Below are 22,738 nucleotides of genomic sequence, written 5' to 3'. Positions count from 1 at the left end.
ACATTTGGGACTTTCCACTACATCTGTACAGAAAGTATATCATTCGTACTCTAGCGCATTTCTGCTGATAGCTTATGTTACATGGCATACTTGTGTTTTTTTGGGTGGCCCAGTAACAGTGCACCGTCTTTTCTTGCCTGTCTGTGGCTGTCTGCAGGCGGCTGGATACAGGTTAGGCCTAAGCAGGGCTAGGGTAGGACCTAACTAGCCTTGTTTAGAAGAAAGTGTACCTTCACTGATGATTCAAGGTAACATTTCTGTTACGTCCCTGTGTGTATTTCACTTGTGTTTTGCTTTGATCTGTTCTTTTGTGTTTCCCTGATGTGTTTCAGGACGTCCCGTGGGCGGATGATGCCCTAATTACTCGCTCCACCTACAGTCGTGCGATTGGGGGTTGCATCCTATATAAAAGGGTGTAGTTCTGGTTTGTCAGGAGCTGTGTTGGAGCCATGTCATGTCCTACTACACCACAGAGAGAGAGACATGTGTCTGTGTGAGGACTCTCTAGCTTTACAAGCCTCAGTTTTTCGGTACTTTCCCTTTTCATACCGCGTTTCTATAATAAATACTTTGAAATGTGCTGAGCCTTGTCTTGCTGTGTTTTTTGTCGGCTGTGCTATCTCCCCCTACTGTTGTTCACACTCCCGACCCCAGACAAGGGCATGACAAAACTGGGGGCTCGTCCGGGGCAAAGATATACAAAGATATTTTTATTTACATATACGTATGCATTCAGTGCTTGAGTACATTAAAATCCTGGTACTTTAAGACTCAGGTGTTGTTTTAATAGGTGACTTACTTCAGTCATTTGGTATGGTTGGTGTTAACTCACCTCAACTCATGTATGATATTTAAATGTTTGATATTTGATATTTGAATATCCTGACTCCCTGCCTGCAGTTTGACATGTGGTTGTATTTTTAAGATGTTTTGGTATGCTGACTGACATTACCATAGCCAGTTCATACTTTTGTGCTGGCTATTCACCTATTAGTGTTCAGTACAACCTAAAAATAATGTATTCATTAAATTACTGCCCTTTATAATATGTGCCAAAAAAGATGCATAACTACATTGAGTTCAGTTACACACATGTAATGTTATTTTCTATTATATGACGTATTGATAAGTCTCTTCCTCTGAACATGAATGCACCTTTTATAAGTTACCCTGTGGTAGAGCATCTGCTAAATAAATCTATCACTGTGAAGGAATGAAAACTGTCGGTTTGGAGGATTTTGTTACTTTACAGTCAGGTGGAGAGACATGACTCATACCCTTCAGTCAGCTGTCTGCTGCAGATGCACTTACCCAAAAGGTTAGTGCAAAAATGAGCACAGTGCTGACAGAGATTCATCAAATGTTACCTTTAGATTTCTCCAGGATTCTCGTAGTGAAAATGATTCTTAATGCCATCCAGTGTATGTGTATAGGCTTTAGAAAAAAAAAAAAACAGGCCCTTTTCTAGCACTGGTTATTGTGTTAGTGATTGTGGTGGAGCAGAGAGGACTCAATTTGAGAGATAAATTTGTTCAATTTTGCCAACACTGTGTCACAGAGGAAAATTATTTCTCCATGATTCTTAAATGAGAAAAACAAAAGTTATTCATATAACTGGAAAACCTAACACCGCAATGCAAATAAACCAACACAGTTGAACACGCATAAGTGAAAAACAAACAAACCCGAAAACGTAATCAGTGAAATTCTGAGCTCCACTTGCAGAAATAATCTGGACGTTTATTGAATGGTTTGCTGCCACTTGGTTTCTTCTCTTAAAATATCAATAAAACAACATATGTTGACCCTTTTCAGACAAGTTATATCTCCAGTCAATGCCCTCTAATAAGGCACGTTTTAAACTGAGCTTGTCCATGACAGTTTAGACAGGCAAACGAACAGCTAGCAAGTTAAAGGACGTTCAGTGTACAGCAAATGCAGCAAACTTAACATAAAAATATTTCTGCAACAAAAGCTACATATGATAAACATTGCTTGTTTTTAATAGTAAATTGTTCGTTGATTTATAACAGTCAATTGTTTGTTGATTAATAAGTAGTAGTAAAATGCACCAGCAGCCAAATAACTTGTCTTATCAAACAAATCAAACAAAGTTGATCTTATCTCAACTAGAGAATCAAACAAGAAGAGCTGTAATGGAGTAAAAATGAAACATAAAAATGACATGCCATCCATGAAGAATGATTCTGTCTCTTTTTTTGTCTTTTTGTTTCTCTTTCTCTCTCTACGTCACAACTTGACTGGTTATTTGACTACTGTTAGATTAAGATTAAGAGTTACATCTGGTTAGACCTACAGAGTAATATAAAATAAAGCAATTCTAACAGAGTCTAAACTAAGTCTTAATGGATATGGATGAAGGACAGTTTTAGACGCTCTAAGCTTTCCACCTCAGAAATAAGCAGTCAGGATGTCGATAACGAGTTGTGTAGCTGTTGGGCTTGGTTTGTAAAAGCCATATATGATAATAATATGAATTGTATGAACTGTTACATTATTTATTATTTTTGATATTTAGTTTTATGCCTAAGTATTTGAATTGTGTTCACTCTTCACACATCCTTATCAACACTTGGGACTTTTCTGTAATTTCATGTGTAAATTATGCTGCCAGCAAATTCATTTGTGAACTTCAAAATCCATAGAGAAATCTTATAATTCTCCAGAAAATCAGAGGAGTTGACCTAGAAACATGGCTGACATGTGTAGCAAACTTAAACACTCTCTATCAGTATAACTACAGCAAACTTAAACACTCTCTATCAGTATAACTACAGCAAACCTAATGTAGTCCCTCAATAAAAACAAACATATGACAAATAGCTGCACTTGAATAATAAAATATAAATGAATAAATTACAACTAATTTATAAATACATTAATGCCAGCTGCCCAAATAACTGGTATTATGACTGATTTAAGCAATGAGTAAAAATAAAGATGGTTTAAATTACCCACCCGCCATAGTGTCTCTCTTGCTTTCTCTCTCACCTGACTGACTGACCCGTCAGGGTTACAGACAGTCAACATTTCTGCAGATAAGGAGCCACACCTTCACAGACATGCTGGCACATATCATATATGTAACGTATCAGGTTTTCTTGGGTCAGAATTCATATGACTGAGAGACATTGACGATGTCTGAAACTTTGAGCTTCATAATTAAACTTTTGTTGCTCTGATTCAGAGCAAGTTGTGTAACTGGACACTTCATAAAAGCCAGTTTTAATTAACCTTAATAAAATCAGCATCATTTTCAACTTTAGTTTTGCCTCTACATGTGCATGACAATGACAGTACAGATTATTGTATTGTCTTCACAGTGGCCCAGTGGTTAGCGCTGTTGCCTCACAGCTAGGCCCTGGGTTCCAATCCTGGCCATCCCATGTCCTTTCTGTGTGGAGTTTGCATGTTCTCCCCGTGTTTGTGTGGGTTTCCTCCGGGTGCTCTGGTTTCCTTCCACCAAAGACATGAATGCTAGGATTAGTGCTCCTGTCAGCGACCTTGACAGAGGCATTGGCAAAAAGACCTGGAGTTGGTCCCTGGGTGTCTGCACATCTGCCCACTGCTCCTAGCTCCCGGTGTGTGTTCTCACCGGTGTATAGGATGGGTTAAATGCAGAGGCTGTGTTTCACTGCTCGGTGTTCTGGTGTGTGTACTCTGGTGTGTAAGGTACTTCTAACCTCTAACTCACTGTCACAAATTGAAATGTTCACTCAGATTACACTCCAGATGGACTGACTTAATAGGCGAGTTACCACATAAACAAGCTAACAAGTATTTCTGGAGGACTCTGACATTTAAAATGACAACATTACTGATGACCATTACGCTTCAGTACTCTCAGTCTGCAAAAAATGTATCCAACTTGACTTCAGCACGTTTCTTCAATTAAAAAAAACCCTGAGAAAATAGTTACAATTAGTTAATAATAGAGTAATTATTAAAGCAGCTCAAACAACCAGGATTACAGAAAAATAAACCATTCAGTAACACAAACCTATAAAGTTATTCCCTAATGATGGTTTCTTTTTCTCTGTCTTTCACTTTCTCTTTCATGTTCGCTCTCTCTGAGCTGACTGGTTAGTCAACATTGCACGTAAGTGACAGCCATAGACATTAAATCCACACATTGATGAGTGGGGCATGTTATAAAACCGTATTAAACACACCGATTTTAAATCAACATTTTAAATTATGAAAAAAGATATTTGAGATGCACAGGACTTCCATATTAATAAAGCTTTCCCTAGTCAGATAAGAAAATAACATAGGTGACTGAGTAGCTTGCTTTATATAAGATGACTGTTGGTAAAAGTAGTTTCATTTTTGACCTTAGAGTTTTGCAGTTAAATATTTGTATCGCGTTTCCTCTTCAAACATCCTTGTTTACATCTTTGGGACTCACTGGACACGATGCCTCTCTCTGTGTCTTTCACTTTCTCTCTGACAAGACTGGTTTGTTATCATTACTCATAAGTGACAACCGTAGAGATGAAAACCCACACACTGATGGGAAGGACATGTTAGTGCTGTACCGTAAAACCATGCCCTATATGAAAAAAGATATTTGAGATGCCCAGGAGTACCTGGTACTAAAGTGTAACGACCTCACCTCCCCCCTCGCCAGTCTCAGCCATTCCACGCTCAGCGTCGCCGGTCTACTAATCACTGGCCTGATCACTCATCACACACACCTGCCCTCACTTTAGTTTCCCATTACACATCTCCCTATTTAAACCCCTCAGTCAGATCAGTCAGTGCGAAGTCTACACCTTTCCCTGTGTCTACTGAGCCGTTTCTTCGTTTGTTTGTCTCAGAATTGTTCCGTGGTACCAAGCTTTTTAGTTACCTGTGTGCACTCCCCTCTGGTCTCCTGGTACACCTGTTTGTGTAAAGCCTCTTTTTTTTGTTTGATTTATTAAAACTTCAGTTTGTGCCCGCACTTGTGTCCTCTGCCTCGATGCTTCCTGACATAATGCTTTCACTAGTCAGATAAGAAAATAACATAGGGAAATGAGTAGCTTACTTCATATAATAAGTTGATGACATGACTTTCTATAAAATTAGTCTCATTTTTGACTGTGAGTTAGTTCATAGTTGAATAACTTAATGTTAGAATCGTGTTTGCTCTTCAGACATCTATGTTCTGTTTGGGGCTTGTATACAGAGATTCTGTTTGACACAAAATTCATTCTTTGTCCTTCCCAATAAGTATAAAAGTACGGTTTAGTAGATTTATAAATACTATTTAATTTCTGTCTAAGACACTTTGCATTAGCACAACAGGTTTAAGTTTAATATATGACGTATGGAATCCACACACTTGACTGGATGTTTCAGACGTGCCTCCACCCTGTAATTTCTCCTTATATACATTAAGCAAAGAGCCAGGCCACTGGTGGGAGGGCTACATTCAGCATTCAGAGAGGCCAGTCTGGTCATTGGAACTTCTAGTCAATAAATCTACAGATAAGCCCCAGTAACCTGGAGAATCAAGTGTTTGGTAAAAAAGCTGTCCAAGTTCTGACAAATGCCAGAAAACATGTGGTAAGCAGTCATGGAGTCAAAATGAATGAAGTTCATCTTAAACTGTGCTAATGTTAACAAAAACTGCCTTTGCCTTCCACGCCGTCTCAACTGTGGAAGTGAAACTGCAGTGTGAGTTGTGTGATGCCGTCATAAGACCTGAGGGGAGTGAGGAGGAAGTCATTGTGGTTTAATGAGAACCTGACAGAAAATTCACATCATCATATAGAGAGAATCATTTATGCACTGTCTTCTTTGCAATTCCATTCTTAGTTATCTCATTTCGTTCTAAAAATTCATTTATAATAGTAAATTGTGTCAGCAGATGAATTCAGTTGGATTATATTACGGTAATTCACTGGACCACTTTTATTCCACCATCAGACATGCATACTGCTCCATCCCCCACACACCACTTGGACACTCAGCTCATTACATAATGCAGATGGTCCCAACATATAGACAGCAACTGAAAAGGGCTAAACCATCAGGACCACAGTGAGGAGATGGACTCCAGAGGCAACAGACATGCTGCATGACTGCATCCCTGTCCATGGTTCCAACACCATAATCAAGTTCGCAGACGACACCACGGTGGTAGGCCTGATCAGAGAGGACGACGAGACGGCCTACAGGGACGAGGTCGAGCACCTGGCTGCGTGGTGCGCAGACAACAACCTGGCCCTTAACACTCAGAAGACCAAGGAGATCATTGTGGACTTCAGGCGTGCAAGGAGCAAAGCACACGCCCCCATCTACATCAACGGAGCTGTAGTGGAGCATGTACCAAGCTTCAAACTCCTGGGCGTCCACATCTCTGACAATCTCACCTGGTCCCTGAACTCCTCCATCCTCATCAAAAAGGCACAACAGCGGCTTTACTTCCTGCGAAGCCTTAAGAAAGCTCATCTGTGCTCTAAGACACTGGTGGGCTTTTACCGCTGTACCATTGAGAGCATACTCACCAACTGCATCTCTGTGTGGTATGACAATTGCTCCGCAGCAGACCGTAAAGCACTCCAGCGGGTAGTGAAAACTGCCCAACGGATCACCGGCACCCAACTGCCCACCATTGAGAACATTTACACTAAGCGCTGCCTCGGCTGGGCGAAAAGCATCATCAAGGATGCATCCCACCCTAACCACGGACTCCTAACCCTCCTCCCATCTGGCAGGCATTACAAGAGCCTCCGCTCCCGCACCAGCCAGCTCAGGAAGAGCTTCTTTCATGAGGCCGTGACCCTGCTGAACTCCACACCACAGCGCTAAGCATTATTTGCACTCCACTGCACTATCTGTACTCTACCTCTAATGCTGTCCAGAGTACCCTATTTAAACAGTACATACAACATACTGTAAATATTTTGTCTATTATGTATATTCAACCCATACATATACACTCCTCTGTCTACTCTGTCAGCTTCACCTCTGTGTATAATTAATATATATACATGTATATATCTGTATATATTGCTCACCACTGTCTATAATGCTGTACATACTGTAAGATATAGCATCACTTACTGGAGTACTCACTATACCTGCACTTATCTGTAAATGATACCATGCTTTGCACTTCTGGTTAGATGCTACTGCATTTCATTGGCTTTGTACCTGTACTCTGCACGATGACAATAAAGTTGAATCTAATCTAATCTAATCTAGTCTAATCTAGAGTCCACGGGCTGGAAGGCTCTGAGAGGCCCTGAGGAGAACATCAGCTAATTTTCTGACACTGTATATTCATATATCAATATCTTTGAGCAGATCTGCCTCCCTACCAAGACCATCATAAGGTACAATGACCACAAGCCCTGGTTCACCAAACAGCTTAGAGAACAGGCGTCACAAAGAACAGACATACAGGGAGGTGATATGGATACATTCAGGCTGCCAAGACAAAACCTCAAGAAGGTTATCAAATCTGCCAAGGAGGAGTACAAAGCTAGGCTGGAGTGTGATTCAAGGACCAACAACTCCGCAGCTGTCTGGAACACACATAGAACAATAACAATTACAAGAAAAGTCCTGGAATCAACTCATCCCTTCGTCTTGCTGATGAACTCAATACCGTTTACATCAGGTTCAAGAGGTCCTCTATCACACACAATGATGGCCCAATGTCTAGGCCACCTCCATGACTTCAAGACCATCAGCCTACCCCCACCCCACCTCAGGAATACAATCCAGACTCATTAGCTGTGCAATGCCTGCCCCCCCCCTCTCTCTCACCTTCACAGAGAAAGACGTCCATAAGCTCTTCACACGGCTGAATTCTAGGAAAGTCCCAGGACCTGATGGTGTCTCCCCAGCTCTCACCAGTGTTCAGTCCAGTCCAGTTCTGAATGCCATGTGTCACCCTGTTTCAAAGCAGCCACCATCGTCCCAGTCCCAAAGAAGGACAAAATTACGTGCCTGAATGACTACAGACCCGTTGCCCTCACATCCGTAGTCATGATGTGCTTTGAAAGACTCATCCTGTCCTTCCTCAAACCAATTACAGACCCCCGAATGGACCCTCTACAGTTCGCCTACAGACCCAACCATGCTGTGGGTGATGCTGTTAACCTCAGCCTACACCACATACTATGACACTTGGACACAGCCAAGACCAGGGCTTTGTTCATGGACTTCAGTTCAGCCTTCAATACCATCCTCCCCGACTGTCCTCACAAGTTGCTACAGCTGCAGGTGCCCTGCCCCATCTGCGAGTGTATCACAGATTTCCTGACCAAGAGGAAGCAACAGGTGTGGTTTGGTACCCACCTGTCTGCCCACCAACACTGGAGCTCTATAAGGTTGTGTTCTCTCCCCATACCTGTACTCTCTACACACCTATGACTGCACCTCCAGCCACTCCTCCTTCAAGCTGGTAAAGTTTGCTGATGACACCACGGTCAAGGACAACGATGAGTTGGCCTACAGGAGCACTGTGTCACAGCTGGCAGCAGGGTGTACAGAAAACAATGTGGAGCTCAATGTCAACGAGATGGTGGAGACAGTCATGGACTTCCGGAAACACCCACCTTCACATCCTGCACTACTCATGAACAATGTAGCAGTAAAGGTGGTGGAGTCTGTTTCGAGGTACCACCAGCGACCTGAAATGGGAGACACACACATCTAATGTCATCAAGAGAGCTCACCAGAGGATGCTCTTCCTTAGACTGCTATGGAAGATGAACATCTCCTCAAAAGTCTGCACTCAGTTCTACAGAGTCATCATCAAGAGTGTCTTCACCTCCTCCATCACTGTGGTACCATGCATCCTCTGCACACACCAAACACAGACTGGAATGTATTGTGTGAATGGCCAGCCAACTCACAGGCCAGGAACAGGTGCCTGTGAGGGTTCTGCACGATGCCAGAGCCAGGCAGCGGGCTAGTGGGATAGTGGGGGACCCATCACAGCCGGCTCACTGCCTCATCAGAAAGCTTCCATCTGGATGCAGGTTCTGCTCCACCAGACACCTGAACAGTTTCTTCCCCGAGGCCATCACTCTCCTGAACAACTCATCTCCCCAACTGCCCCCCCCCCCCCCATACACACACACACACACAGACAGACAGACAGGCACACACACACATGCATGCATGCACGCACAGCGCAACCAAGTACTTTAATCTAATCGATGTTTAGGTGAAACCCATCTGGTCACATTAGTGTCTATAGAAAATAAACACGAATCCAGTCGAAAGCAAAAATAGCCTTTTATTGACAATGATCTCACCTTCCACATAAATTCAGCCTTTCTCTGAAGAGGTTACAGAAAGAGGGAATGATAACACAGAGGGTTTCAGCTTCTGCCAACAGTTAGATCATTTCAGCTCTTACAAACAGACCAGTTTAACAAATTACCATAAAGTACAGTTAAAAGAGAAACAGAGATAGTTTTAGAAGTTCTGGTCACATGCTGAGATCATTCTCTCTCTAGAGAAATGCAGAAATGTAACTTTTGTCATGTTACATATTTGTGAAAGAACCCAAAACCTGAAAGATTCTTCAGAATTTCTGTCTGACATCACCATGGTAACTTCACATCACCACTGGTAAAAGAGGAACATAGTAAATATGGAGCATCTCTCTGATACTCCTAATAAAAAAAATCAAGTTTCATCTGAGTATTGAATACCAAACAGCACTGAGCATGGTCCGGAATGACAGAAGATAAAAAAGAAGAACATTAGATGGAGAGAGAGAAGAGATCAAATGAGGCAGACTCAGATGTGTCCTCTCTCACCAATGAAACCAGACCACACTTTAGAAACTGACCAATGACCAGACTGCAATTTGACAACTGACCAATGATAGAGAACCAAGCCCCAACTCCCTCTGAGACACACCTATCAGTATAAAAGGCAGGAAATAATGAGAGACATGGTAGAAAACAAAAGACTATTAATTATAATAAAGATATTAGTGTGTGTGTATTGTTTAGAATAACAGTGCTCTTGTGCTGCCGGCTTCCTTCTGTTCTTCGACGAAGATCTCATAGTACTGGTAGATGGTGGTGACGGCCAGTAGGACTCCAGTGCCCGAACCGATGGCTCCAAAAAGATCAGCCATGATGGACAGTGCCCCAATGCATATGCCACCAAGCACAGCCACTTGGAGGATATACCTACACACACACACACACACACACACACACACACACACACACACATACACACACACACACACACGGGGAGTGAAGGGATAATGCAAAGTCACTTTTTTTGAGTGAGTGTGTGTGTGTGTGTGTATGTGTGTGTGTCTGTGTGTGTGTCTGTGTGTGTGTGTGTGTGTGTGTGTGGTGGTAGTGGGGTGGTTACTTGTTGAGTGTTTTCTCCAAAGAGTTGTGTCTGTGTCCAGGCCTCATCATATTCTGGTCTTTTAGCTTCTTGGCAACCTGAGACACACACACACACACACACACACACACACACACACACACACACCCCCACACACACACACACAGAGTAAGTTCTTGTACGTGTAAACACATCAGTAGCAGTTCTCTTTATCATACCGCTCACGCTCACCTCCTCAGCGTTTTCTCCAGAGAACTTGATCCACATTCTGGAGAAGAACCCACAGGAGAGCAGGGTGAAGACGATGTAGATGAACGCGTGAACCGGTTCCTCCAGAATCGAGTGAAAAGAGTCCAGAGGAGACAGATAATAACACAGACCACCGACCGGATGTGGAGAGACAGGTTCACCAGATGATGTGTCCTACCCACACACACACACACACACACACACACACACATAATGACATTTAAAAAACGAACACAAACGCAGACAAAGAGAGAGGAAGAATCAATATTTCACAAGTAATACATTAAAATAAATGCAGAAAGGGAAACTGTGCCTAGAAAATAGAGAGAAAGAGCGAAGACAATAAGAAAAGAACAGAGATGGAGACAGACTGAGTAGGGAGAGAGATGGAGACAGACCGAGTAGGGAGAGAGACAGAGAGATGGAGACAGACTGAGTAGGGAGAGAGAAAGAGAGATAGAGAGAGAGGTAGACAAGGCTTACAAAGCTTTTTAACAGGCTGAATTCGGCTTTTCAGTTGCCAGAGTTGCTGTGTGTGTGTGTGTGTGTGTGTGTGTGTGTTTGTGGTTTTACTTACAGACCAGGTTCCCAGCAGGCTGACCAGGATGTTGTCACTGAAGCGAGTGGAGAGCATTTGTGAGATTGCATAGAGGTTGGAAACCAGTGCAGACTGGAAGATAATGGGCATGTTGGAGGTGTAGAAGAGCTTGATGGGATACGGTCTGGCCTGCTCGCGATGACGACCTGATTTAATGGGCAGATCGACCTTGAAGCCCTGAGAGAGAGAGAGCGAGGGAGAGAGAGTGTCACATAGACCCAGGGAGGCTGGATGGATGTGCCAGTCAAAGTCACAATCCAAAATAAGTCAATAAACAGGCCACGTTTACTACACCGGGGTAAGACTACAGAGGGTTAAACAAGAGACAGACCACAGAGGGTTAAATAAGAGACAGACTACACAGGGTTAAACAAGAGACAGACTACACGGGGTTAAATAAGAGACAGACTACACAGGGTTAAATAAGAGACAGACTACACAGGGTTAGATAAGAGACAGACTACAGAGGGTTAAACAAGAGACAGACTACACAGGGTTAAACAAGAGACAGACTACACAGGGTTAAGTAAGAGACAGACTACACAGGGTTAAGTAAGAGACAGACTACACAGGGTTAAATAAGAGACAGACTACACAGGGTTAGATAAGAGACAGACTACAGAGGGTTAAACAAGAGACAGACTACACAGGGTTAAACAAGAGACAGACTACACAGGGTTAAGTAAGAGACAGACTACACAGGGTTAAGTAAGAGACAGACTACAGAGGGTTAAGTAAGAGACAGACTACACAGGGTTAAATAAGACACAGACTACACAGGGTTAAATAAGAGACAGACTACAGAGGGTTAAATAAGAGACAGACTACAGAGGGTTAGACAAGAGACAGACTACACAGGGTTAAACAAGAGACAGACTACACAGGGTTAAATAAGAGACAGACTACAGAGGGTTAAATAAGAGACAGACTACAGAGGTTTAAGTAAGAGACAGACTACAGAGGGTTAAATAGGAGACAGACTACAGAGGGTTAGATAAGAGACAGACTACACAGGGTTAGATAAGAGACAGACTACAGAGGGTTAAATAAGAGACAGACTACAGAGGGTTAAACAAGAGACAGACTACAGAGGGTTAAACAAGAGACAGACTACACAGGGTTAGATAAGAGACAGACTACAGAGGGTTAGATAAGAGACAGACTACACAGGGTTAAATAAGAGACAGACTACACAGGGTTAAATAAGAGACAGACTACAGAGGGTTAGATAAGAGACAGACTACACAGGGTTAAACAAGAGACAGACTACACAGGGTTAAATAAGAGACAGACTACAGAGGGTTAAATAAGAGACAGACTACACAGGGTTAAATAAGAGACAGACTACAGAGGGTTAGATAAGAGACAGACTACACAGGGTTAAACAAGAGACAGACTACACAGGGTTAAATAAGAGACAGACTACAGAGGGTTAAATAAGAGACAGACTACACAGGGTTAAATAAGAGACAGACTACAGAGGGTTAAATAAGAGACAGACTACACAGGGTTAAGTAAGAGACAGACTACAGAGGGTTAAATAAGAGACAGACTACACAGGGTTAAATAAGAGACAGACTACAGAGGGTTAAATAAGAGACAGACTACACAGGGTTAGATAAGAGACAGACTACACAGGGTTAAATAAGAGACAGACTACACAGGGTTAGATAAGAGACAGACTACAGAGCGTTAGATAAGAGACAGACTACACAGGGTTAAATAAGAGACAGACTACAGAGGGTTAAATAAGAGACAGACTACACAGGGTTAAATAAGAGACAGACTACAGAGGGTTAAATAAGAGACAGACTACAGAGGGTTAAGTAAGAGACAGTGAGAGTGATGAGGAACAGGGAGTAGAACTAGGAACACAAAGGCTGAAGAGGATTCAGAAGACTAACAAGGAACAAGGAATGTTGACCAGACCAGCAACTGCACACAGGGTAAACATGGCTCATGTCACTCAGACTAGTGAAAACTCCACAAAGCAACAAGACAGTCAGGGCCATTTGTACACTGGAGAAGAACAGAGCCGATGAAAACGAGACAGGTGCATCACACAACTGAGTGATTAACTGATCAGCAGACTAATGAAACAGAGACTGGCCAGCAGAGGGGAGTAATGAGTGTCCAGGTGTAAGGTAGAGAGAGAGATGAGAAAGTTTCCTTCAAGGTTCCCATAATGATACAAACCTATAGGTGTTGACAGAGTGGTAGAGTGAGAGAGAGAGAGACAGAGAGTGGTTGTGGTTTTCGAGAGAGAGAGAGAGAGAGAGAGTGATTGTGGTGTTAGAGTGAGAGAGAATGACAGAGGGGCAGAGTGAGAGAGAGAGTGAATGTGGTGGTAGAGTGAGAGAGTGGTTGTGGTGTTAGAGTGAGAAAGAGAGAGTGAATGTGGTGTTAGAGTGAGAGAGAGAGAGAGTGATTGTGGTGGTAGAGTGAGAGAGACAGAGAGAGTGATTGTGGTGGTTGAGTGAGAGAGAATCACAGAGGGGCAGAGTGAGAGAGAGAGAGTGAATGTGGTGTTAGAGTGAGAGAGAGAGAGAGTGAATGTGGTGGTAGAGAGGGAGAGAGAGAGTGAATGTGGTGGTAGAGTGAGAGGGAGAGAGTGATTGTGGTGGTAGAGTGAGATAGAATCACAGAGAGGCAGAGTGATAGAAAGAGTGAATGTGGTGTTAGAGAGAGAGAGAGAGAGAGAGAGTGAATGTGGTGGTAGAGTGAGAGGGAGAGAGTGATTGTGGTGTTGGAGTGAGAGAGAATGACAGAGGAGTAGAGAGAGAGAGAGAGTGAATGTGGTGGTAGAGTGAGAGAGTGGTTGTAGTGTGAGAGTGAGAGAGAATCACAGAGGGGCAGAGTGAGAAAGAGATGGTGATTGTTGTGGTAGAGTGAGAGAGAGTGATTGTGGTGGTAGAATGAGAGAGTGATTGTGGTGGTAGAGTGAGAGAGAGTGAATGTGGTGTTAGAGTGAGAGGGAGAGAGTGAATGTGGTGGTAGAGTGGGAGAAACTCATGGAGAACAGAGCTCAGGGTGCAGTTGTGTGTCCTGCACTGACTTGGAAGTATATGACAACAGCAAAGATGAGGACAGTGGCCATGAGGTTGCTGAGGTTTGGGAGGTTCCGTCTGTAGACGGCCTCTCTCAGGGCGCGGATTTTATCTGTACGTGTTGTCAACAGGTGGAACGTAGCAATGATAGAACCTTCAAACTCAGGACCTGTTACAAATGACAGACAGACAAGCTCTCAGACTCTCTATTGGTTATTTACTGACATAAGGTTACAGTGGAGCTCATCACACAGCACACGTGTTTTATCCTTTTTTCCTTGTATATGTGTGAAACCAGGGCAATGTTGACCGTAGTAGGCATGAACACTTTTGGCCTTGAACAGTTTCCGTGTGTGTGTGTGTACCTCTGATCGTGTTGTACTTTAATGGACTGAGTGCATTCCATACGATGGTCTCACAGATGTTAGTGGCGATGAACAGAGAGATTCCAGAACCCAGTCCATAACCTTTCTGTAGCACCTCATCCCACAGTAACACAATCAAACCTGCAACAACCAGCTACACACACTGGTTAAATTAACAGTCTGTTATAGGACTGCTGGTTGCATCACTGGCCTGTTTTCATCAGCCTAAGTTCACCTGTCAAACAGTGAATGTGGCAGAAAGAAGCAGAATCAGTTAGTTTAAGTTAATAAAAATTTGTCAGAAACTGCTGTTACACTTTACTCTGTATATTTTTCATGTGTGGGACTGTTTTTTTGTTGTTTATTTGTTTGTTTAATGTCAAATTTACGTGATAAAATCGCAACAAACCACTTGCTGATGCGACTGAAACCTGTTTCCATCCGTCAGCATCACTCTACCCTATGCTCATCACCTCTTTCCAGCGACTTGAAAGATTTGATGAAAGTTTAAGCGTTAATTTGCATTAAATAGTTGGATGGAAACGCAGCTGGTGTTGTGACAGAACTATATTGTGCGTTTGTTGTGAAAAGGGTTTTACGCTGCTTCTTGCTAAAGTGTGCTTGATGAATAAAAATGCGGCAGTATTTTATGGTTTACAACACATTCAGTTTCAATGCAAAGAACGGAAGATTGGACCGGCTTGGTTATTAAGCGATATAGGGTGTCTGACCTGTCATTGTCACGGTCCAGCCCTGCTCTTTCAGATCCTAGTCCATGTTTTCCTTGTGTCCTGTCATGTATGTCTTGTCTGTCTGTTTCTGTTTGCTCCGGTCCATGTCTTACACTGTTCCCTGCCTGGTTTCTGTTCACCTGCTGCCAATTTCCTTAATCAGCCACTGCATTTAAGCCCTGTCTGTTTCCACTCCAGTTTGCTGGATTATCTAGCCATCTTTCATGTTTCCTGTGTTGGTTTGTTTAGCTTCATTCTTGTTCCCCTTTTTGAACATTGCCTGTTTTTCGATGAGTGTTTTTGCCTGTTGCCTTTTGACCATTGCCTGTTGCCTTTTTGACCTTCTCTGCCTGTTTTTTGACCTCTGCCTCTGTCTTTGCCCACTGATACCGTCACTGTGATTCATTCCTTTGGATTTCTTGGAAGTATTGTATTCATTAAACACCAGCTAAAATTTGCTCTGTGCTCTGAGTCTGCTTTTGGGTCCTCAGTCAACCAGGCCTCACCGGCCGTAACAGTCATTCAGTTCAGCAGTAGGTTATATTGAATGTTCAGGCTCGTGATGGACGTCTTCAGTTCAGCAGTAGGTTATAATGAATGTTCAGGCTAGTGATGGATGTCACTGATCTTAGAGATGAATCTGCTCACAGCCTCTCGCTTCCAGCTCGTCCGTATTGCACACGCGTTTTACAAAAACTGAGAGGTGCAAGACCAGCCGAAACGACACCAAAGCGCATCGCCTTGACATCATTTTGACGTCACTTTTAGTGTGTGCCACTATGCACAAGGATGTCAACGGCGAGTATGAACTAGGTTTTATTCTTATTCTAATTTCTTTAAAAAATGTTATACACGACAAAATGTAAACACATAAAACATCCTTCTTTAACAGCATATTCTAATGTAAAACCGCTATCAGACAAACTACAAACAACAACAGACACAGGGATTACATGCAGAGACTTTTCTGTGGCACACACTGGGTGAATTCATGTCTTAGGCTTAGACGATATGATGATATTATCGTGGTACTGGCTGTACAGTGTAACTGCCTGTTTTGCTGTGGACATGACAATAAAACTCTTGAATCTTGAACGTTGATTGTCTCTGATACAGTATAATATTCTCAAATATAAATTTCCATATGGAGGATGTGTTGTAAGGTTTTTGTTTTAATCAGAAGTCTCTCTCCCTCTCCTTGAACCGCCCGCCTTATCTAAGCCGACCCATATTGTCTGTAGCCAATGAAAATGAACTATATATATTAAAAAAACGAAAATTAGGTTCAAACAATGGTTGCATTTTTGGCGTAAATAAGATGAAATTGATGTGAAAATTGAGTGGGAAAAAGAGGAGTGCTCACAACAACACATCAGCACTGTTCTCTGGCCGAACACATCAGCACTGTTCTCTGGCCGAACACATCAGCACTGTTCTCTGGTCAGTTTCAACCACAGCAGATAAGACTGGAGGCTCCCTCACACCAACTCTTAAAGCTGAAGCTTCTTTTCCTCCCAAAAGCGCATGAAAACATGTGGTTGCACTGTTTATTACTTATTCTGGTTACTCTCATAAGAGTACTGACCTCTTTAATGTCAATTTTATGTGAGAATATTTTTTTTTATATTCGTGACTTTATCCTCATGACATGTCAGCCTAGTGCAAAACATCCCAATTTTCGTTATTTGTTAAGCTCGTGTTTTGTAAATTCGCCACCCTGAGGTGATTATGAGTATTGCAACATAGGCGTCTTTTCAGCTCATTTGACAGTGGTGATATTATTCATCACCCTTTTTCTTTAAGTCTACTGACCTAAGACTACTTCACACTCATACAAAGACAAAACATATAAACCAGTGCATGTGTGTGTGTGTGTGTGTGTGTGTGTGAGATTTTTGGAAGGTCTTGTACCTGTAGAATAATAAGCAGGCAGATTCCTGCTCCGAGTTCTGAAGGCTCTCCATACATGCCTATTAGCACATATAGGACAGCCTGGACAGTAGTCATGATCATCCCAAATACTGTAACACACACACACACAAACATGCACACATGCACTCACGCACACACACACACACACACATACACACACATACACACACACACACACACACACACACACAGAAGTTATAATCACCATAATGTGCCCCATAGGCTTGCTAATAGTAATGATCATCCAAAATACTGTAGGTCACACACACACACACACACACACACACACACACACACACACACACACACACACACAGAGTCTTACATTTCTGGGCTCCGTTGAAGAGAGAGCGGTCTTTGGTTGAATCTCCTACTTCAATGATTTTTGCTCCAGTCAAGAACTGCATGATGAGGCCAGATGTGACGATAGGAGAAATTCCCAGCTCCATTAGAGTTTCTGAAATGTAAAAACTGCATTAATCAAAACAACAAAGGGCAATGCTACACATACAATCCAGCCATTAGGCTTACTGAAAAAAGAATGAGTAATAACATAATAAATGAGGGTAGATACTTTGAAACAATGAATATTATTTAATCCAGCCAACTGGAAATGTCATACAGCTAACTGCAGGAAAGCCATTACCTGTACACTCTAATCACAGATGCTTATTAGGTTATGGATAGCAAAAAGCTAATTTCACAATAAGCTAAATGCTCAAACTTTCAAACATCAAATAAAAAATGTATTTTGTTCATGATTTAATCAGTCAACATGTCTTCCTTTTGGATATGATTAACATTTTGTTGTCAGATGTAATTGTACTGCATTGTGGCATCCACATTAGTCCCTTTCTTTCAAGTTTAACTGTGGGACATTTCTAACTGATAAAACTGTCAGCTGCACTCTGTCAATGTTTACACTACAGACACACTAGAAAATAACTTCCACACAGATCATTATGCACAGAACAGGGCTTTGAAAACCACTGACTCACCCCTGTTGGAGGCAAGAAGAACTCTCATCTTTTCAAATGGGTCACCTGATTTTGAGGAGCCAATCCCAAACAACGGGATCTGAGAGAGAGAGAAAGAGAGAGAGAGAGAGAGAGAGAGACAGTAAGATGGAGAGAGAGAGAGAGAGAGAGACAGTAAGATGGAGAGAGAGAGGGAGAGAGACAGTGAGACAGAGAGAGAGAGAGAGAGAGAGAGAGAGAGAGACAGTAAGATGGAGAGAGAGAGAGAGAGTCAAGATACTACTGGCCTAATGAGACTGATTCAGCTCCCAGATGTGCTGTCGAGAGTAACAGTAAAACCCAGCAGACGCAGTGGATGATTAAAAATCAATGTGTAAAAAAATTCATTTTAGTCGTATCAGTGTCTGCACGGAATTTCAAGACCAGTTAACTCGTATCGGGATGATTAAAGAAAAGAATAGAGATGAAAGTTTTGAGGATATATAGAGAAGAAACCACAGACACACTAACAGAGAAAGTGAGAGCGTGAGAGACTCACCTGAGAACAGACGAGGAAGACGACCAGAGCGATGGCTGTCCACAGTAGCCTCTCTCTAAAGTGCACCTGAGGAGAACAGTAAGGCTCTTTTTCAATGGCAAAACTCAACTGTAAAACACATATGACAGTCAAATGTCTATGCATTTACATTTAGGTTTAAGAGTGGGGAAAATAAACACCTTTCTTGCTGGTTTCTGAACTTCAGGTAAAACTGCACAAAATGGCTTTATCACCTCCAGGAACTTGACTGTGAAGCAGAGAGAGGAGGGTGAGGTGAAGATGTAGCACATGTGTGGACTGTCAGGTTGTGTAGAATACTCAAGTCCATTTCTAACTTATAGCTCTTACTTATCATAACGCCAGCAGGAAGTACATTCCTTATTTCCTCAGCTGTCCATCAGAAGCATTGTGGACGCTCTTTTTAGTAATGGTCATTTTTTTTGTCCCCAGTTAGTTTTGTGGTAAAGGTTTATGACACAATCTTTTTTGTTGGGTCATTCCATGTCATTTCAACCAAATTGGGAAAATCTTTCCACCACACCATCTCAGAATTGTCTTGAAGAATACACTCCGACACGACATATCCCAAAATTTTATGTTCCTTCTCCCAAAACATGTCTGTTTAGAATTTATTTAACACTCATGAAAACCACCTTAGAAGTAAGCATTTTTTTCAGTTGCGGGCATTTTTCTGATCTTTGGAGCTTAGTAACTTGGCCATAAATTCGACAAGAGTTCTGAAATGTGGAGTACTATATTTCCTGTATTTCCTGTAATTTTCAAATCTGTAATTTGTTTTATGCTGGCTGGAGTGTCTGAATAGATATAGAGACCCAAACATGGTTAGAAAATTTTGTCTGAACCATATTTAGAGGTATAAAAAGTCAGGAAAATAGAAGTGTACAGAGCTGATTTTTTACAGTTTTGCACACATGAATGGGGAATAAATAGCATCTGGAATGATTACAGCATTGATGTTGGTATGGCGTCTTACCTAAATGTAAAAAAAAAAAAATGCTTTTCATGCACTTTGTGACAGGGGTCATTTCACCTGGTTAGCAGATGTCCAATTTGCTTGAAATTTTCAGGGAATATTTTATGTAAAGACATTATGTACAAAATGTCAAGAATGTGTTCCTTTTACAATGAATTTTTGAGCTGTAGATTTACTGTCACTTTCGTGGTCATTTCAGTGTTTAATTCTGTAACACCAAGCAGTGAATGTAAAGCATATAAGACGTTGTTTACCATGTTACCATTGTTTACCACAGACGGATTCATTTTCAGTCATGGAAACAAAAGACTAGTCTTGGATGTACCTCATGGACTATAATTCAGACAATTGGAAAATCACATTATCCTATACCTTGATTACAACACTGACATAGAATACCATAACATTTGAAAGTGACACTAAGTCATGCTTGTTTTCCTATAAATGCATCAAACCGTTTCTTGTCATTGAGACAGTCATCTGACAGAATACAAATTTTAAAAAAATAGACCAAGGCCCTTTTCTGTGTTAGTGGTCATGGTGGTGGAGACTCAATTTGAAAGATAAATTTGTAGTTTTATGAACATGGAAAATCTCCATGATTATTGAATGGCAAAAAGAAAAGTTCTTGTAACTGGAAAACACTGTAATGCACTGTAATGCATGTCTCGGCCTTTCCATGTTTCGTAGCTGTTTTGAACGCACTTTCGAGTCCTTCTTTAAATCAATGAAATTCCATTTATTGAAACAAAAGATGTCGACCAAAAAGACTTGATAATTCCAATAACACATAAAAGAAAACGAAAATAACTTAGATTTGTAATATAAAGGGTGCATAAATAATATTAATATTCAGATATATTTACGGAACACAAAGTTATTAATTCACAAAATGGCTACAACATTCCGGCCCCTAATTCTTGAATTACAAGCAATTATAATACAATTAATTGGTAGCCATGACAACACAATATAATAAATGCGTGCTTTTCAAATGAATTCAAAACATTATCCACATGTTACAAAATATCAAAAGAGTTATCTGTAGAAATAGTCCATAAGTGCATTCTTCTTAAAGATTCCAAAAAAGACGAGAGTTCCATGTTGGCTGATGGACTGCATGTTTGTGTTCAAAAAAGGTCTGTCATAATAATGAGGTGTATAGCATTTGTCAGTATATGAGCATCAGTGTATGTGTAGAGTCAGGGGTTCCAGGATTTGATTCCAATAGAGGCCACGTTCTTTAATGGGCTTACACCGCCTGGCGTTTGGCGCTGTCGTTGGCATGCTATACACTCTCTAATGACTTTCCTAGCCGCTGCATTGGCATGAGGGATCCAGTAGTGGCGACGGAGAGTGGAGAGCAAGTGATTTCTTCCTCTATGACCTACCTTTTCATGGATATGCTTAAGAATTAGTTTTGAGATATGGCTGTCTTTTGGCAAAATTACAGGATGTTTGGATTCTTCAGGTAAGGCTGACTTGCTTAGTCTTCCACCAACTCTTAACACACCATCAACAACAACTGGGTCGAGCTTGTACAGATGGCTTGACCTCCTAATAATACCAGTGTTCAGTGCAGCCATTTCATTTTCAAAATACTTTCTCTGCACAAAGCGCACTATGGCCTCTTCTGCCAGAGATAGGTCTTCAACTGAGAGTGAGAGTGCTGGGGTCCATTTATTTTCTTGCTTAGCACAGGTTAGATTTCCACCGGGTGTGTTCTTTATTTTCTGTCTTTCTATTGTTCGGTGCTGAAGTCTTTCCTTAAGTTTCAGAATCCAAGCCACAACTCTTCTAAGTTTTGTCCAACTAGAGAAGTACATCAGTAGCTTAGCAGTGGGACACATCTCCTGTTTTAGTGTAACTGCACAGGAAAAGATCTCATGCTTCACCTCTGCATCACCAACAAGATGGGTACATCTTTCATCCATTACTGCAGGCCATTGGCATTGAGGTTTTGTTAGAAAATCGGGGCCACTGATCTAGATTTGAGACTTTAAGAAAGGGCCTACCTTCATGCCCCGTGAGGCAGCATCAGCAGGATTCAGTTTGGAACTAATGTGTCTCCATTGACTCACCTTTGACAGTGTCTGAATGATAGATACCCTATTGGCCACATAGGTTTTAAATCTTGCAGTTGTGTTTGAAATGTACTTAAGCACAGTCATGCTGTCTGTCCAGAAGACTGATTCAGTCAGGTTAAGTTGTAATTGAGTTGATAGCATTTTGTCTAAACGCACAGCCAAAACTGGGGCTGCAAGTTCCAGACGTGGTATGGTGACTTGCTTAAGCGGTGATACTCTTGCTTTTCCAATAACAAAGGCAACGCATACTTCTTTCTTGTTATTTGACAACCGAAGGTATGACACAGCACCAAATCCAGCCTCACTAGCATCACAAAAGTGATGCAGCTGTGCCATTGTTATCGCACCAAAGCCTTTGGGTGTAAAACATCTTCCAACGCTAAATGTATTTAGTAAAACTAAATTATCCAACCGCTTTCGCCAAACTTGGGCAGTTTCCACTGGAATTGGTTCATCCCATCCAAATTTCATTTTGCACAAATGTTGCAAAATCTGTTTTGCAGTGAGAATGACTGGTGCTAAGAAGCCCAAGGGATCATAGATAGAGCTTACAGTAGACAGAATGCCACGTCTTGTCATTGGCTTGTGTTTATTCATGATGCTGAAGGTGAATACATCCTGCTCAACATCCCATTGGACTCCCAGGGCTCTTTCCATGAGGAGCTGCTCCCAGCTGAGGTCCAGTGTCTTCACACCTTCGGCTCTGTTTTCCTCAGCGATCTCAGAGAGGACAGAACGACGATTGCAAACCCATTTGTTGAGTTGGAAGCCCCCTTTGGCACACACCTCTGAAAGCTGTTTATAAAGAGATATTGCCTGATCTACAGAATGGACGGACTTTAGGCAATCGTCAACGTAGAAATTCTGCCTAATGGT

At 41.8% G+C, this 22,738-nt stretch overlaps 1 protein-coding gene across 1 annotated transcript; it reads right to left on the bottom strand.

Moving 5' to 3' along the window:
• Nucleotides 1-9,985: 9,985 nt before the first annotated feature.
• On the bottom strand, nt 9,986-22,496 carry LOC115814286 (protein transport protein Sec61 subunit alpha-like 1). The gene is made up of 12 exons (XM_030777064.1): nt 22,490-22,496; nt 18,961-19,028; nt 18,782-18,847; nt 18,265-18,343; nt 17,592-17,723; nt 17,246-17,355; nt 14,604-14,757; nt 14,247-14,407; nt 11,171-11,368; nt 10,576-10,767; nt 10,366-10,442; nt 9,986-10,172 (listed from the first exon to the last, which is right to left on the bottom strand). The coding sequence occupies exons 1-12, from the start codon at nt 22,494-22,496 to the stop codon at nt 9,986-9,988; spliced, it is 1,431 nt and encodes a 476-aa protein (XP_030632924.1).
• Between the last annotated feature and the right edge of the window lie 242 nt (nt 22,497-22,738).

The sequence above is a fragment of the Chanos chanos genome, chromosome 6 (genome assembly GCF_902362185.1).
Source record: "Chanos chanos chromosome 6, fChaCha1.1, whole genome shotgun sequence".
In the NCBI taxonomy this organism is placed as follows: domain Eukaryota; kingdom Metazoa; phylum Chordata; class Actinopteri; order Gonorynchiformes; family Chanidae; genus Chanos; species Chanos chanos.
The sequence above is the reverse complement of the archived record's forward strand: the minus strand, read 5'-3'. Positions and strand labels throughout refer to the sequence as shown.